This window comes from Phyllostomus discolor, chromosome 10 (assembly GCF_004126475.2).
Source record: "Phyllostomus discolor isolate MPI-MPIP mPhyDis1 chromosome 10, mPhyDis1.pri.v3, whole genome shotgun sequence".
Classification (NCBI taxonomy): Eukaryota; Metazoa; Chordata; class Mammalia; order Chiroptera; family Phyllostomidae; genus Phyllostomus; species Phyllostomus discolor.
The window spans coordinates 76,727,701-76,746,317 of record NC_040912.2 but is presented as its reverse complement, the minus strand read 5'-3'; the positions used below and the strand labels follow the sequence as shown (position 1 = coordinate 76,746,317).

The 18,617-nt window shown below is 47.1% G+C and overlaps 2 protein-coding genes across 2 annotated transcripts in view; one reads left to right on the top strand and one right to left on the bottom strand.

Moving 5' to 3' along the window:
* The window catches only part of COPG2 (COPI coat complex subunit gamma 2), a 132,519-nt gene extending 127,128 nt beyond the window's left edge, over positions 1-5,391 (top strand). The window contains exons 21-24 of the mRNA XM_028525344.2: positions 2,926-3,023; positions 3,759-3,897; positions 4,166-4,264; positions 4,743-5,391. Coding sequence (XP_028381145.1) covers positions 2,926-3,023; positions 3,759-3,897; positions 4,166-4,264; positions 4,743-4,873 — 467 coding nt within the window. The 3' untranslated portion in view covers positions 4,874-5,391. The remainder of the gene's footprint in view (positions 1-2,925; positions 3,024-3,758; positions 3,898-4,165; positions 4,265-4,742) is intronic.
* On the bottom strand, positions 5,390-18,286 carry MEST. Its single transcript, XM_028525500.2, has 12 exons — positions 18,073-18,286; positions 14,721-14,875; positions 12,588-12,667; positions 12,112-12,189; positions 11,850-11,986; positions 11,619-11,677; positions 10,527-10,567; positions 9,909-9,979; positions 9,561-9,662; positions 8,449-8,525; positions 7,546-7,609; positions 5,390-6,665 (listed from the first exon to the last, which is right to left on the bottom strand). The coding sequence occupies exons 1-12, from the start codon at positions 18,096-18,098 to the stop codon at positions 6,548-6,550; spliced, it is 1,008 nt and encodes a 335-aa protein (XP_028381301.1). The 5' UTR covers positions 18,099-18,286; the 3' UTR covers positions 5,390-6,547.
* Between the last annotated feature and the right edge of the window lie 331 nt (positions 18,287-18,617).

Here is an 18,617-nt window from a genome sequence, read left to right as displayed (position 1 = left end):
TTCTTATTTAGTCAAAGTCTCCTGTCCAGTGCTTGAGACCTGGAGCTCCCTGCCCTGTCTCCCCCTCTGCTGTTCGCCACACGGCGTGTTCTCTGCGCCGGCCTGGCGTCCACATCGCTCCCCTTACAGACCACCCAGCACCCATCTCTTCTCTAGTTCTGTGCTCCTGTGTACACTCTCCCCAGCAGTCCTCTCCCAGTTCAGTCAGTCCTCACAAGACAAGCCTCACTCTGAAAACAGCTTTAATGTGGACCTTCAGGGCGTCCTTCTCAGACTCCCTTCCGTCACTGGCCTGCCTGTGTTCATGATGCTCTCATCCTTCTGGGATGGCAGGGGACTCCACATTGTTCTCTTGCCACAGAAGGGCCCCCTCCCAGCCCCTCCCCTCATCCCCCACACCCTATGACCCCCCTCCTTTCTAGCAATATCGATAGAGTGTTACCGTGGTTCCCCTGGAGTTCACCTCCGATTCCCTGAAACCCCACCGTATCAGCCACACCCTGTCCTTAAAAACTTGCCCCTGAAGTTTCAGGAACATAATCTCTACTAATACCATTCCTATTTGTTTATTTAGAGTCTCTGTATCACTTACTTAGACATAAGCATCTTTTGTCTTTACTTGCACAGAAATTCAGCCAGTGTGCCGAGGTTGGGATCTGCCATTGTTCCTGCTCTACTCCTTGTTTTCCTCTTCCTGGGCTGTGGGTGTCCTCCCGCTCAGTCGGATCCCCGCAGGGGTTCCCGTACCTGACATTACTAACGTCTGTCCCGCCTCCCCTCCTTACTTGATCATGACCTTTGTCCCAGCCATAACCCCATGTCTCTCCCTTCACTGTCCTAAATACCTCAGCCAACCCATTCCAGGTCTGTGTTAACTTCCACTTTTTTTTCTTTTCTTCGTCCCTCTTCCTCCCGCAGAAAACCCTAACTGAACTTAACCATGAACATACTTCCATCAACCCCTCCTGCATTAAAACAGGCTCTAGGCCCTGGCTGGCGTAGCTAGTGGATTGAGTGCGGGCTGTAAACCAAAGCGTTGTAGGTTCGATTCCCAGTCAGGGCACATGCCTGGGTTGCAGGCCGTGACCCCCAGCAACCGCACATTGATGTTTCTCTCTATCTCCCTCCCTTCCCTCTCTAAAAATAAATAAATAAAATCATTTTTTTTTTTTAAAAGGACTCTATAGTCTGGAAAGGTCACTGTCTCTCCGTGGGTCAGCCTACTATCGTCCTGCTTCAACATGCTTGATTAAATCCATTTGTTCTCTGAACTCAGACCCACCCTTCACAGGACACCCGCCAGTGACCCTCACTATCTCTAACACTGCAGCCTCTGGACTGCCTCAGCTCCCCAGAGCCTGCTGGGAAATACGCAGTCTCCTTCATTTGAAATACAAGGTATTTCAGATTTGTTCCTGTACAAAAACTCTTCTCAGCGCCCAGCCATTTGTATATCTCTTACTATTTCCAACTACCCATGGCTTTTCCGACCTCTTTCCTTTAGTTCACGCATCTTCCTCCATGCACCAAAGCTCTCTCACATCTTTGGAGATCAGTTAAACTGTCACATGTTTCAAATGTTTAATGATGCCCCCAGGCTGTTAATCCTGCACTCCCACACAGGCTGCTATTAAAAGTTATATTAAAGAGCCTATGGCATTGAGTTGTGATGTCATAGGTATATAAGTGGCTCTCTCTCACACACACACAGACTCTTTATTTAACTCCTACCCAATCAGCTATTGGAGAAAAAGGTCACGTCTCAGTCATCTTTTTAGCTAAGAGTCTGGCACCATAGTTTACACCTTTACATACAATGTTAACACATACTGACATTTACTACATGTTTGGAGGGAGTTTAAATTAAAACTGAGCAGATGAAAAGTCTTACTACCCACATGGTCATATATGGCCTTTACAGCTGAGTCTGTCCTTTCCTTCCTTGCCTGTGCCCCAAATAATTTTTTAACTCCCCAGTTTCTAATATTTGTGTACCTGTGAGCCTTTTCCAGACCATGCGTGGGACCCTCACTTCACCCCGTTAATAAACCCCTTCCTCAAGAAAGCTCAGAAACCCCTATCTTCATGAAGTTCACTTTCCAAAAATGTGCCCCTACCTCCATTTCCTATTACTTCCAACCAGTCATCTCAGAACATGTAACTGTTGCTTGCTTTTCCACGCATGACACTGGCCTGGCCGTGTTAGCTCCCCCTTGCTGCCCTACCCCCTGTCGGCTGAAGGTCGGCATAAGGCAGATTCATCCATGGGGACCACTGCTGGAACCTCCTCATTAACCCCCTTTCATATTTAGTCAAAGTCTCCTGTCCAGTGCTTGAGACCTGGCAGCTCCCTACCCAGTCTCCCCCTCTGCTGTTCGCCACACGGCGTGTTCTGTGCGCCGGCCTGGCGTCCACATCACTCCCCACTGTGGTTGGGGACCACTGTCGGTCCCCAGTCTGCCGGCAGTATTGTCTTTTGAAATTCAGACTCAGTTGTGCTTAGTGTTATTTAATGATCTCTGTGCTTTTTTTACCGCCCCTGTTTTTTGCTTTGTTAGCACCTAAGGTAGCAGTTCTTACATTTTTTCTTCACGTAGCCCCCTTTGATGGGCATGGCCGGAAGCCCCCCGGAGTTTCTCCCCTGCTGCTTTCTTTGCACTGGCACAAAACACTTGTGCCGGTGTCCTCTCTTCTGTATGATTCTGACCCACAGTGGGGCATAGGTTTAAAATAAGCTTTCATGAGACTGCCTTTTAACCAGCTTACAGACTGCTACTGGGAACTACTACCCTAGACGCCAGTGTCGTATGTCGCATCTGGTAATACAGAACAGTGCCAAGAGCAAGCACTGCTCCTGGAGTCACTGGCGGGAGCCATGTGCCTGTGCTGCCCACTGACAAGGCTGGCCTGTTCTTCCTCCTCCAGCTGCAGGCAGCTTTAGCTGCACCATGAAGTTCACTGTCCGGGACTGCGACCCTGACACCGGAACTCCAGCTGAGGAGGGGTATGAGGACGAGTATGTGGTGAGTCTCCCCTGGGCGGGGACCCCACGACACCCTTGCACCACTGTCCTCTGCCTGAAAAGAGCATTTTTCTGGGAACACCTGACATGAACTTCAGGGGTTTTAGTTTCAGTCTGCTCAGGTCATAGCTGAGGAGGGCTGGGGCTGATCCTCCTCTGTGATGGGAGTGCGCAGTGCCCACCAGAAGTGAGACTCACCACTCCCTGACCAAAACAAAACTCACTCTTTTTTCTGTCTTTATAATAGGGGTAATTACAAGATGAAAATAAGTACATGATTTTCATTAAGTTTTATTTAAAATATCGGGGGGGGGGGTGGTTTTGATCAGCAGCTTTTAGTTGGCTTATAGTGTGGCTACATCATGGACTAAAAAGCCTCCATAGACTGCAAGGGAAATTTTTAAGAAATATCCACCTTTTAGTGAATGCTGAGTTCAGAAGGCCCTGTATGGCTTGAACTTGATGGTTAGGTGTGGCAATAGGAGTACTTTGTACCCCCTGGGGTATAGGTGTTGATCTGAATGTGGCTCTCGCCATACTTCTTGCTTTCCTTTGCTAAGGCCTACATCGTTAGAGCTGGCGAGACTACAGGGCTTCCCACTAGTTTGGTAACTGAGCGTGTCCCAGGCTGCACGGGATGTAATACAGAGGGATAAAGCCCCACGAGTCAGCCCCTTCCATCTCTGTTCTGTGCTGAAAGGACCTCGGTTTGCTGACCTCTGCTTGTATCTGCTAGCTGGAAGACCTGGAAGTGAATCTGTCTGACCACATTCAGAAGGTTCTGAAGCCTAACTTTGCTGCTGCCTGGGAAGAAGTGGGAGATACTTATGAGAAAGAGGAGACCTTTGCCCTCAGTTCTACCAAAACTCTTGAAGGTGAGGACAGTTTTGCTAGCAGTGTATTTATTGCCTCTCAGCAGTCTAAAAACCTAGTGGGAATACTTATTATTCCAGAGAACACTTCTCTTTAAATACTGCATAAACTAATTCACTTAAAAGGCCAGGACCCTGTCACCCTGTACCGTAACTGAGTCCATCAGTTCCTAGTCCAGTGGCTTTTGCCCACACTGCCCCGCTACTGGGGCAGGGGCCAGGCCCTGTGCTGGCCTGGTCTGATCCTGCTGCGCCCCTCTTGCCAACACAGAAGCTGTCAACAACATCATCACATTCCTGGGCATGCAGCCATGTGAGAGGTCAGACAAAGTACCCGAGAACAAGAACTCCCACTCCCTCTATCTGGCAGGTAAGAAACTTCCATTGGGTTTCCCCTTTATCTCCTTGCAGAATTTGATAGGAAGGGATATGCATGGGCATCTCGTGCCCTGCTGTTGTCCCACTGTGTGAGCTACAGTTTGAAGCCCTGTTGAAAGCAGTAATTTGTTTTAGCTATTTGCCTAATTGACATGCTGTCCTTACATTGTTCTCTTCAGTTACATATTTGGCCTAAAACATTTACTTAAATCTGTCCCACAGATGCCAGTGCTGCCACCTCCCCCAGTTTGAGTCAGTACCCTTGAATGCCTTCTATGTACCTGGTATCATGGGAATATATAAAAGACTACTTCGAGTTTGTATGTAGGACTCAGTCCCCACGGTAAACACACATCTCTAGAAAAGCTAGGCTAAAACAATAGAAAGGAAGCGCAGGCAGAACACGATAAAATTCACTAGGCACAGCTTGTCCTGTTCTTACTATGGTTTTCCTCACTCTTTTCTCCAAGGTGTGTACAGAGGTGGCTATGATTTACTGGTAAGGTCCAGGCTGGCCTTAGCAGATGGCGTGACCATGCAGGTGACTGTCAGAAGCACAGAGGAAACACCTGTAGATGTTATCTTGGCTTCTGTTGGATAAGTTTTTACTGGGCAAGATGACGTTGATGCACTTCACTGTCAGCGGGCTTTCAGGCTAGTGGCATGAATTTCCCAGAATCATACTTTCAAAGATTATGATTTTGGAGAAGCAAATTAAATGTGTGGCCCTGAGCCAGCAGACCAAGCCAGTGTCTGTCCTCGTGCATGTCTTTGTTCTGTTTCCCCTTCTGTACACTGGTCAGCTCTGGTGCGACAGTGCGTCTCTGGGTGAACTGAAAGAGCAAATACTGCCCTGTGTCCCAGCTGCTTAATTTCATTATATTCTTTAATTTAATGTGTCTGAAAGCTCCTGGCAATGTTGGAAAGCTTTTATCCCAGAGGGGTGGTGGGGGAGGGGAAGGCAGAGTCCGCTTTTGTCAAAAGTCATTTTTATTAATAGAAAATAAACACTTATTCCACTTTCAGTTGTTATACTTGAAGTTGCTAATTTTAAAAAGAAGAATTTAAAATAATCACTTAATAATACTGTTTGGACCTAAACAATGAAATCTGTGGCTTTAGAAAAAAAAAAAAGGATTCAGCACCATTTGCTCATAGGCCTTTCAGAATTTGTTCTTAAAGTTTCTGGAACTTTCCTGTCTGTAAAGTACAGGAATTGAGGAGCTACGTGAGGAGGCCTCTCTGGGACAACCAGGGAGGAGCCAGGCAATCAGAAATCAGTGTCCACTCAGCACGGTCACTTGGACTGTACGGCGCTCCCCTCCCCTCCACGCTAGTGCAGGAGGGCCACGCTTCAGAGCACTGAGGTATGCGAGTCAGACTGTTATTTGCTGTTACAGTGGGCCTTCCCAGCTAATAACAGTAAACCTCTGGCATAGATGCTGTTGGTCTTTAATGTCCTGTGAGTTTTAAGAAATTTTGTAAATTGTTTGGATTGAGTTCAACTTACTCAGAAGTTAACTGTGTTTAATAAGGTTCACTATGCTGCCAGAGTAAGTGTCTGCTGGTTTAGTACCCTCCTACAATATACATAGTATGTGTAAGTAAATCATAGTTTTAAAGTATACTTAGAGTAACTGCATCATTAAACAAAAGTCTTAGAATACTGCATCATTAAACAAAAGTCTTAGAATACTGCATCACTTAAACAAAAATCTATGTTGACACAATGTCTATAATTAGATACGACTGATGAAACTAACTCAAAGCTAGGACAAGGGAGACTCGTCTCCCCGGAAGCTGTGCTGCTTAGAAAACGTAAAAAAGCAAGTGCCCTCAAAGCCATCCAAGGAGAGGTGAGCAGGCACCGTCTCCTCGTCCTTTACTGTAAGATTCAAACTGGGGCTTGGCCAGACATGAGCACTACTAAATATTTCAGCAAAGTCCACAGAAATGTCAAGACTTTTGTGCAAAAGCATGTCTGTCTGTCTGCAACTGTGAGTAGGAGTGCTCAGTGGAACTTCCTAACGACACAAAGGCAAGTCTATACATTTGATCGGATGTCAGAGGAACGGGAGGTGGACTACTCAGTCGCCCTTAGTCGGAGCTTCTACTGGCTTTTTACTGTGTGCTGTTCACCAGTGTGAGTCAGGTGGACCTTTGTGAGAGAAGAGTGTTTGGTGGCCAGGACCTCTTTTGGGCATTTCTTTCTAAATGGAGTACACAACAGGTAAGGGAACGGGGGAGGTAATACAGGGAAGCTACTCTCTCCAGCTCAGAAGGAGTTGATGAAGCCCATATATGCATTCAAGAAGCCCATGGGATCCTCTAGCTGTGGGTAGTGGCTAATGTGGTCATCCAGAATCGACACTGTGGACCGCGGCAGCGTTTTCCTAGTGGAAGAGAACAGCATGGAGGTGAACTTGAGGCTGCAGGGAGGGGGGAGGTAAGCCAGTAGGCAGTCCCAGTGAGTGCCCCTGTGGATGTACCACACGGGAGGGAACCAGCAAAGAGCTTATTCAGCTTCTACTTTGGAATTGTATCTTGGGTGGATGAGCTTGCCGGCCCCATGTATGACATACACACACTGGGTTTGAAATGTCCACAATCCAACAGACAACAACTTGAAAATAGAACACTTTGGCAACGCATGTCAGAGCGGGGTGACTTCAAGCTCCCTAGAGAAGCATGAGGCATCCAACAAGCAGACCGCTGTCCCAGTAAAGATAACAAAAAACCTTCCTTAACCCTGGGAGGCGATGGGCGAGGGTGTTTGGTGGAACATTAAATGCCAGCTGTTTACTGTTGGGGTGTTTCTACTAGGCCATGTGAAGGTATGGAACAGTCTCCTGTGACAAAGTCAGTCAAGATTTCATTTTCCAACCTTCCAAGTAAGCACCTAGAGAAAGTAACCACCGATGCGGAGGCCCCTCCCACAGTGAGCTCTTCTCAGCCTCTCCCTGCAGTTGCTCAGCTGAGGCTGACCAGCTGGCTTTCCAGTCAACTAGAGCAAACATGTCCTGTGACCTGTACGCACTCCCATTCCTCAGTTCACATGACAGCGTTTCCTTACCTGTGCACCTAGGAATGCGTAGTAACCATGACAGTGAGAAATAGGCTATGTGAATCGAGAGCATGTGTAACAATTTCCTGATGTTTACATTCATGTGAGAATAAGATTCCCCAGTTCATCCTTGACTGTGTGTTCCTGGATGAACAGCCAGTGAGGTCAGTGATAGTGGTGAGAGCTCTGTCGGGCCGAGGGAGACTCACCTGTACAGCTCCAAAAACTCCGGGTAGGGATTCACCGGGTCCAGGGGCCCGTAGATAAAATGAACTAGGAGAAGGAGGAGGCACAAATTACTCACAGCTCTTACCTGCTCTACCCCCATGCTAAAATTCCCCCTCCCAAAAATCTTTAAAGAAACTGTTTTATGATAGGAAATTTAGCTTCTTTCAATAAGTAGGTTCTAAGAAACTTCTGAGAATAGGCTGACAGCTGAGTCCATTTGGGCCATTTTCTTCTATAAACAGCCCCCCTTCAGCCCTGCAGCTTTCTCTCATTCTAAACCCAGGTGCTGTCCTTCTCGAAGTCTCTGTCTCCAGTAGTAACTGGCCCTTGATGCTTGAAGTCAACTATTTTCTGAGCACTAACTACAACATTATGTGTGAGACACAGCACCGACTTTTTTCCTTTTTTAAATCTGTAAGAATGAAGAGACAAATGAGCAAAAATCACCTATAGCCTCTTAACTGCTAATCTAAACAGCCTCCCATCCCAGAATTTGGCATTTGACAGGGCCCCCACTGAAAGGGCCCAGCACCGAAACCAGCCCAGCCCCCGCTCCCGGCAACGAGGGCAGCTGCCTGCGCGGAGTTTCGCAGGGTTTCGTAGACTTCACTCTGTAGCACATCGCTGGCGCGCCAGATGGGGGGAGGTTCGCCAGCTTCCATGAAGGGTGACCAGTTCAATTTGAAAAGGGTTTTTTTTCCTACTGTCAGCATGTCCCAAATATTGCACAGCACATACTTTGCCCACCCCCCCAAAAGTATGTTATGTTTTTGAAATTCAAGTTTAGCTTGCTGTCTTTGTTACATTTTTAGTTGCTAAATCTGGCGATTATTTTAACCCCAGAGTCCCTCAGTTCTATCAAAATGTAATACAGAAATACTCACTAGGAATAGTGACCGAGGCCAGAGCTCCCACCCAGCGTCTTCTGAACTTCTTCCTCTGGTTGATGTACTGTAAGAGACTGCACAGCGCAGGTAAGTCAGCAGGAGCAGAACAGGGAACCCTGATTGTGAGAGGGATGCAAAGGCCTGACACGAGCTTCAGGGGGACCCAGTATGTGCTGTCTGAATCCGCAAGCAACTCGACACTCCTGGGTTAGCCCGCTGCCTTCACCCATCTCTGTTAACCCCCAGGTAGCTGCTACGGCGGCGATCAGGCCTGCCGTCCACGAATTAATGTTTCTCTGTGCCTGTGAAACAGGAAGTGCGGTCTAGGGAGGCTGCACATTAGTTTGGGTTACATGTAACGGAAGCCCAGGTTCGCATTGTGCCTCCACCAGTAATTAAAGGTCTGAACACATGGTTTGACCATTGTCCTCCTGTTTAAAATAAGAGGACTGAACTACATGGTCTCTAAATCGACATCCACTTCTAAAGTTCTAACTGTACAGGAGCACATGCACAAAGCTTCGGTCTCCACTTTCCATCTGACCCCAGTGAAGTGGGGAATGTCTCCTGCCACAGCCATTTTACAACTGGAACTCGTGTATTCCGATTATTCTGCCTGGAAACTCCGGGAGTTACAGCCCTCAACTGTCACCTCTTAGAAGTGGTGCTTATGTTTTGGAAAGGAAAGTATGTGGGAATTTTTAAAAGAGGGTTTTGTTTTGCCATTTTTTACTTTAAAATGAATCTGTGGGATTCTGTGGGGGTTGGGGTGGGAGGGAGGAATGGCCCTCTCTCCCTCACAATTCCCGGCAAAGCCATCCATCAGCTAAAGCAATGGAAGCTCTCGTGACCCAGCTGGCCAAGGACAGGGCCTCATCACGAGTAGTAATGGATGTCACCATCTCCAGGGCCCTCTGTGAAGGCAGCATGTGAACCAAGTGTCCATCTCTTTCCTCTCAGAGCGTGGCCTTTTTTGGTGGCCTCATTAAGTCATAACCAACCTTCCCGTGAGACGGCAGAGCCAGCCAGGACCGGAATAAGCAGTCCCCTCTTTCCCCATGTTCAAAAAAAAAACAGCCTGCCCAGAAACCAAAGCAAAGTTCTCTCACCTGTCGATAACTAAGTTCCCATCGTTGTTGCGTATCCCTGCCCACATGTCCCACAGCTCGCTCTCAGACGGCCGGGTGTATGGCCCAAAGACGGGAGTGAGGCTGAAAGAGTCCAAAAAAGGCAGATGTGTGAGAAGAATGCAGAGTGTCCAAGGTGATTGGAACCTCAAAGGTCTCGCAGTCTGACCCTGAACTGATTCATGAAGTCCTACTCCTTCCCTGGCAAGTGGCCAACACCTTTGCTTTAAAACATCAAACCCTAGGATTTGGCACAGAATTTTATCGGCAGCAGCTTTTCACTAAGCTGCTTGCTACTGGGCAGGAAATCACCCTTTGACGACAACTTACCCTCGAGAGAATACAAAGAAGTTCATCAGTCGTGTGAGGATGGGTGACAGCACGCCTCCATCTTTGAGGAGCTAAAGGTGAACAAGTAAAAGTCAGGAATCCAGAGAGAGAAAGACAACCAACCCGCAGGAAAGGTTTTATACCAAAAATGAAGAAGAAGACTTAGCCAAGTCTCCCACTGACGGGTTCGGTTGTTGGCTTTTATTGCTTTGTTTTGCCTATGCTTCTCTGATGGAAGGCACACGTATTTCTAATTCCTTTTAAGATGACATTTCTACAGGTCATGAAATCCCTAAGATTTTTAACTGATATATTCAACTTTAGACTAGGATCCCTGCCTGTTCCAATATCAAGCTGATGGCACAAACCTTCACGAAGCTGCACTGCTCCAAACACCTGTTGATCTCTCATTCTCAAAGTATCAGGCTTTAGGTAGGGGCCACTGCTGCTGCTTTATTTGCATAAGAAGGAAAAAAAACTAACTTTGTTAATGTAGATTGATGATCAGGATTTTAACTATAGCCTTTTACAGCAGAAATGACCCTTTTAAAGGTCCTGACACTATTTATGTCAGTATAAATCTTAAGGACTAATGATCTAGCCATTGGATCAGCCAACCTTTTGGAGAAGCAGAGGACGATGGGTCTCAGGAAATATACCTGCAGGAAAAGAAGAGAGCAACATCAGTCATCTTCTGACACCTTGAGGGCAGACGCAGGCCCGTTACTGGACACCATCCGCCCTGCTCGCTGTCGCCTTTCGGTCCTTCACTGCTAAAAGACGAATTGCAAATAAAAACTGAGCACTGTCATCTAATTCCTCCTCTGTGGAATTCTGTGTTTAACAGGTCAAATCATATCCCACTGGGATCCTTTCCAGATTGTAAAGGTAGAGAAACGGGAAAAATAATGTCTACGGTGACTGATACTGCTGATGATTTCGCATTTCCTCCCATTCCTCAGATCACAGTGTTATTAAGGGTCTGGGCAGCCGAAGAAACCAGAGATTTTTCAGGAAATGTAGGTCCAAAAACCACCCCGCCAAACCCAGATTTTTCCTTTGCCATTTTTTGCAGGAGTTAATGGGAGAAAGCCATAAGATACGCTTATAAATGGCACAAACTTCTCTCCCTGTCTGCCCTTGGGTATTCAGGGGATCTTTGGAGGTTGGTGGATTTACAAGCCAAGATCAATGGCATGCTAAGAGAAAGAAACATCTCTAAAAGGTGTTGTAATCAAGTGTTTACTAATTTGTAACTGAAACTTGGCATGGCCATCAATTAAGAGATTACGAAACCACAGTAGTACTAGAAGCACCTGTGGCGTCATCGAGTATTTCCACACCCCACTGCAGCTGTTGTGGAGTATTTACACTCCTCACTGCTGCTGCTCATTGTTACTAGACCCACCACCAGACCTTGCTGTGATGCATTTAAAAAGCACAGTATTGTTGTGCTTATAACACAGCCTTTTATTAACTGTCATTCTAGTCACTTTACTTTGTAATCCTATTTTTTTTTTAAGACTTAAACATTATTTTGAGAAGGGGTCAATATTGTCTCATCAGACTACCTAAGTGATTCATGGCACAAAAAAGATAAAGATCCCTGGTTAAACCGTGTCCCTTTGCGATGCCATCAGATTATCATGTAGATGTCACTGATACGTCAATGTGCCTACATCACCTTCCCCCCACTGCCCAGGCAATTACCTCCATTTGACAGACAGAGACTCTTTATGGTAAGCCGACCGGATCGATTCTGCTTGAACCTAGAAACAGGAGGCAAATGCATCTGACTGAGTGGACCCACACCAGTGCAGCAGCTGAAGAGAAACTTCCAAGAGGCAAACGGCTACTAAAAACCCAGGAACAATTCACTTTTTCCCGGCACTTTAAATGAGTAGCCCTGTGACTAGTACGCAGGTCTGTGGCCTCACTGACCTGTAGAGAAGCTCCTGAGCGACGATGTCTCCATAATCGTGAGACAAAAGGTTGACCCTGCGGTTCTGGAGCCCCAGATGCCGCAGCAGCGCCTCCACGATGCTGGCCTGCTCGAATATGGAGTAGTGGTGTGGTCTCTGAGGGAAGGAAAGCGCGTGTGCATGAGATGCAGTCAGGAGTGCAGGTCCGCCTGCCGCCCTGACCCCTCCATCTCGTCCACCCCCACCCCTTGTCCACCTGGTCCCGTCCAGATGCCGCTTACCGGTTTGTCGCTAAAGCCAAAGCCTAAGAAATCGAGGGCAATCACTCGATGGAACCTCAGCGTCAGACCTTCCCAAATCTACAAGAAAGGAAAGGATGATTTGGACTTTTTCATCCGGCCCTTCCCCTCCCACCTCAGCAGCATACGGGTTTCATCCCTTCCTCAGCCTAATGAACAGACTTCAGTACGGGGAAAACCCGCATGAAACCATCGCTGGCCCGCAGCTGAGCCTCTTGCAAAGTGCTGGATTCCTAATAATCCGTCTCTACTGAGGGAGAGACTCCAGCATTTTTCACTTGGCAAGGGTCCTGCCCACACTGCCAGTTTCCCACTCACCATAAATAAAAACCAGTTTTACGTTTAATCCTATTTTATGAAGCAATTCCAATGTACGAGAACCTTTCGGTGCTCACAACGGAATTCTTGATTTTGGATTTTTAAAGACATGGCGGGCCTAGAAAGTCTGAGTTGGTTACCTTATACCAGTCATAGCTGGATGTCGGGAAGCCATGTAACAGCACGACTATCTCTGGACTTCCAACCACACCCACGGAGTCTGGGGAGAAGGAGAGAGATCCGTTAGCCAAGCCCTATGAAAACAGCCTTGACGATACTAAAGTCTAAGTAATCTGGTGTAAAGGACAAGAAATCCTGCCCAAGTTCATGAAATTTAAAAGTAGATTTCTTTTTAAAATGCAAGCTTATTGCTTTAGATAAAAACAGGCATTTGATTTTTTTAAAATCTGTGTATCAAAAAAATTGTAAATAGCACACTTTGTATGAAAATACTTAAAGGGAGTCCGCTTAATTTCACCAAGGTTTTTTTTTAAGCATTTCTCCCATTATTGTATATTATTGCTTTTGTACTAAAAATTAAACTTGCAGTTTAATAATAGTTAAATGTATATATGATCATAATATATATAAACTACAAATTCTTTGCACCTTATCATTAATGGCCTCACAAAAAATTCTAAAATATGGCAACTCTTCTTCAACCTTGTGAGTACCTTAATTAATACTGTTCGTCCCACACTGTGATTTCCCACAGAGGAGATAATATCAAAATCCAGTATTGAAAGCATCGAGCTCAAACTACTGCAAAATCCTAACTATAAAAAATTATTAATACAGACACGAACATTTTTAATGGATGAACATCTTTTAAATTATCCAACCAGTTAAATAGTAGAATGTCTTTTTTTTTTTTTTTTCGGATTTTTTTTCTTTTTTGTAAAGGAAGGGAGGGAAAAAGAGGGAGAGAAACATCGATCAGTTACCTCTCATACATGCCCTGACCAAGGACTGAACCCGCAACCCAGGCATGTGCCTTGACTGGGAATTGAACTGGTGACTTTTCCCTTTGCGGGACAACGCCCAACCAACTGAGCAGCACTGGTCAGGGCTGAAGAGTAGAATGTCTTTCTAGTACTAGATTAAAACCAATACCTTCAAAGACTGCAAATGGTGTGAGAATTCCAAAATAAGGTTTGCAAAATAATTTAGTCAGAAGCAATTTAAAATTTTATAGATTTTTGCCTGCACGTCTTATTCTTAGAATCCATTCAAATAAAATTATTCTATTTACAAATAATATAGTTCAAAAATTTAAGGGTAAAATAAACATGTAAAGATTTCCCTTTGACATTAACTAGAACATTGAAAAACTGGAAGCAACCTAAACGACCAACATAGAGAAAATTATATACTTACTTAATTGAATATAGCAAATGAGAGGAGGTCAGGAGCAATAATGAAAAACGGTTTTATGACAAACATTTTTCGTTATTGCTCTTGACTCCCGCCCAAAAGAAATCTTTTCCTATTCCTTTCTCAGGTTCTTTACCTGCAAAAATGAGGTTAATGGCACCTATCTCCAAGTGCTGTTAGAGAGATTACATGAAATCATAAAGACTGAAAATATAATTCAATGTGTAGCATATGATAATTACTTGATAAGCAGTCATAATAATTATCATTAGCAAATTAATTTATACAAAGGCACAAAAGACTTTAATCACAGTTAATTAGGGATATAACAATCTTTATAAAAAGCAAAAAAAATGAAATCAGGAATTTGGGGCGGGGGACAAAGCCAATGGTAGCTTTATCTATGAACAATGTCTATATTGTCGAGGGCCAGGGCTCTCCAAACAAAAATACCAAATCAGGCTATGAAACTATATGTACACTGAACACATCGGTTCTACTGGAATTTCTCAATTCCATCAGCCCCTCCCTCTCGGCGGTTTTCTGTTGTTTTTGTTTAAATCCTCGCCTGAAGGTAGGCTTAGTGATTTTAGAAAGGAGGGAAGGGAGAGAGAGGCGGAAGCACCAATTGTTTGCCTCACACGTGCCCTGACCAGGGATTGAACCCGTGATCTTTTGGTTACGGGACAATGCTCCAACTACCTGAGCCATCTGGCAAGGGCCGGGCGTTTGCTTTGGGCTTTCCTTCTGTGAAGGGGGGTTTAGTCCAGTCTTTCAAGCACACTTCCCAGAAAAAGGGGGTTCCCCCCCATCACTGAGGGCCAACAGAGGCCAATGGACACAGAATAAGCACTTTGGGGGCCTGTACACGCAGGCTGTTCCAACAGTCCCGTTCTCACCTTGGTAGAAGATGCGCAGGCCCTTATAGGTGAAAAATTTGCCCGATGACTTCCAGGAGTGAAGAGCAGGGGAGAGCTGGGGAGGCGGGATGTGGAGATAGGCTGCAAGCAGGGGCACCGCCAGCAGCCCCACCTGCACCCACCACTCCCTCATCCTGTAGGGAAATCAGAGACCAGGTAAGCTGTCAGGTGACACTGGACACGTCTGCAACCCCCGAGCTGGTGAGATAGGGTGGGAAATTGCTGTACCACGTGATGACCTCCTGGCATGTGAACCATGGCGGAAAATTTTCCAAGGAGAACATAAGAGCACCTCTGCCTGTTACAGCAATCGCCATGTTTATTCACCATTCTAATTTTCAGGAAAAAAAAAATACATTATTTTAATATGGAATCTTCCTTTCTTCCCACTTTAACCCTCAGCCCCTCCCCTTGCACTGTTCCTGAGACCTGGAGAGGTTTCCACATGAAGTAGAAGGAAGGGGTCTGGGAGGGGCTGCAGTGCCCCTTTCCACTGGCTTCCACCAGGGCTTCCGGCGGGGGGGGATAACTGCTTTCCCACGTACTCTAAGAGCTCTGCCACCACCAGAAAAAATATGTGTTTTTTAACCTGTGTTTTAAAATATACGTGTGCCTCTGTGAGGGCATAGTAATATCACATGACCTTCAGCAGAGATCTGCTCTCGATTTTTTCACATTTATCCCCCTGCTGGCCCCCGTGAAGCCCCCTTCGGCACTACTACCTGGACTTGTGTTGAGCAGCTGCTCGGGGTGTGGAGTGCACGAAAGCAGGAAGCTGGGCGCGCTATGTTGCCAACATAAGCCGCCTTGTGACCCTGAATGTCTAATCTCTGGAGAGGTCAGGCAGGACAGCAGGTTCCAGTTCTGCTTTTCTTAGCAGATTCTTGAGGAAGCCCCCATTTATTTAATTTCTTAGGACTCCCTTCTCACCCGCCCCCCCCCTACCAAAAAAGGTGGGGGTCACGCACAACACCTGGGAATTGATTTTGCCACTGGAAGGAGAGCATGGTTTGCACAGCCAGCCTTCCCGTGCCCAGGACTTCCAAGGTCTAGGCTAATCTGTCCTTAATGACAAGGAGTGCCGAAACAGTTCCCCCCACTTCTATCTTATCACTCCTGATGGCCGCCAGGGAAAGGGTCAGCAGTAGAATGGAAGTTCTCTCAAAACGGCCGAAGTTGAAACACCTTCTGAAACTAAAATTTAAAAAAAAGAAATCTATAAATAAGAGAAATGAATAGTCGAAGCCCTGGTGGAAACCACTCTGTGTCTGAACACACCCCTCCCACCATATTCCCTCTGGTCTGGCCACAACCCTGCCCACCACGAAATAATTATTTTAATGCTAAAACAAGCCTGTGCTTCCACGGCGTTAAAACCACCACATCCCTTAAAGAATAGAAGCTCTTTTGCCTCTTTTTTAGGTACCACTACAGCAGTCTTTCTTCCCCTCTGACGTACCTGTCCTCCAGGCAAACCCCACCAGTGATTTGATTCTACCTTTCAAAGCAATATTAGGAAGTGATTCAAAAAATGTCTGGAATGGGCTGATTATATCTCAATTTTCACCCCACAATAGTACCAGGCAACATCCCACTATCTCTTTGAAAGATGAGATGACAAAAAGCATTAGGTTTAGATTGTCATTTTCTCAGAGCTATCTAATATACTCCAGCTCGTGCATTTTCAGGGTCGCATTTCATCACGCCTTATCCCCCGCTTCTCCTTTCTTCATTCAGGTCCCAGCAGCCTGCTATCTGCAATGACTCAGCAGAGAGCCAGGGAGGGGTTACTGAAGGAGCAAGCTGGACCCCCCCCCCCCCCAGTGTGTTTTGGTGGGTGGGGGGCATCCATACTCTGCTCCTGGACACCCCCACCTTTCACACCTTCCTCCCCACCCCTTCACTATAAGAAAGCTTCACTATAAGAAAGCCACCCCCCAGGAAGCCGTTTTCTGTCTTTATCATCTCAGGAAAAATGCCCCTAAGGACGCTTTAGGATTTTTTAGTAGGGATGTTGGTAACCAAAATGGATTCAGCATTTTTGAGCAAAATCTCCATGATTTGAGGAGGGATGAGTCAAGAGAATAAATATGGCAAACCCCAGTACAAACCTTCTGGAAATTAACCTTCCCCAGCCCTGATTTCTTCATCTTGTAAATGGGAAAAAATCCGTTTAATACCACCTTACGGCATCTCATGAGACTAGGAACTACTTTGTAAACCAATACCAACAATTCATATGTAACGTGATGATCAGTCACATCATCCTTCTCAGTTTTGCTTTTTGTTACTGAAATCTCAAAAATACTTACGCTCGGTGATAATAAGCAAACGCAAGTTCTAGTCACACCTATGCAGTAACACGCCACGGCGACACCAGGGACCTCAAATCCTAAACTGCGCCACAGCAATACAGGAATCTTGAAATTCTAAATTGCGCCAGGGTGATATCCAATGTTAAAACCCTAAATCGCACCAAGGTAAAACCCATGTCTAGAAATCCTAAATTGCGCCACAGCAATACCCGGGTCTTAAAATCCTAATCGCAATTCAATACCGGAGTCTGGAAATTCTAAATCACGCCAAGGCAACTCGGGGGTCTGAAAAATCCTCAGTTGTGCCGGGGTGATAGCCGGTGTTAAAATCCTAAATCGCAGGGAGATGAAACCTGAGTCTAGAATTCTGAGATCACACTAGGGCGACGCCGGGGTCTAAAAATCCTAAACCGCGCCACGGCGACGCCGGGGTCTAAAAATCCTAAATCGCCCCAGGGCGACGCCGGGGTCTAAAAATCCTAAATCGCGCCAGGGCAACGCCCGGGTCTAAAAATCCTATACCGCGCCACGGCGACGCTGGGTCTAAAAACCCTAAGTCGCATCAGAGTGAAGCCGGGGTTCAGAAACCCTAAATCACACTAGTGCAATATGGGTGTCTAGAAATTATAAATCGCATCAGAGCGATGCTGGGGTCTAAAAATCCTAGAGTGAATCGGAGGCAAAACCAGGGTCTGGAAATCCTTCATCGCGCTAGGACAATGCTGGGGTCTAACAAATGTTAAATACGGCCAGGGTGGCGCGCCAGGGTTCTAGAAATCCTAAATCAGGGAGATCCCGACTTCTACTGCGGGCAGAAGTGGCTTCCCCTCCCAAGGAGATATAAAGTCCGAGGGCCCGCCGCCCAGGCCCCCATGGGGTTTTTCCCTCCACTGCGGAGTCGCGGTCCGGCACCCCAAGCTCCGACACGCAGAATACCCACCCGCTAGCCAGCACCCCAGGGCCAGACGGCGGCCGAGAGCCAGCCACACCCCCTAGCAGCGGCGGCGTGCACCCACCTGCGGAGGCGATCTCGGCGCACCATGGTTGCGTCTTATCCCATGCCGTACGGTGCACCGACTCGGAGCACAGGGGCACCGAGGCGCCCGCAGCCACGCAGGGCAGCCACAGCCCGCGAGGGCGGCGCCGGCCGCGGCAAGCAGCGATCGGCCACTCGGGCGTGCGCTGCGGCACTGCGCGAAGCGCGACTGCCGCAGAGGAGGCGCCGGGATGCGCTGGTTGCCGCGGCAGCGCAGAGCCAGTGGGCACCGTCTTTTAGAGACCACCCGCGCCCCGCCCCGCCCCTGGCCCGCCCACAGCGCCGCAGTGTCCCTCCCACCGCCGCGTCCCTCCCTCCCTGCAGCCCCCGTTGCCGCTGCTGCAGAGACAGTGTGTAGTTCTCAGAAGCTCCTCTAGGGGGCACCTTCAGGGCGTTGACCCCTACTAGCACCCTGCTGCTCCCTCGCGGCCCCCCAACCCTGGGCTCCACGTTCTATAGCAGAAGCTCTTCTGACAAGTTAACGCCGCTGGAAAATACAACAGATCCCTGAAATCCTAACCCTCT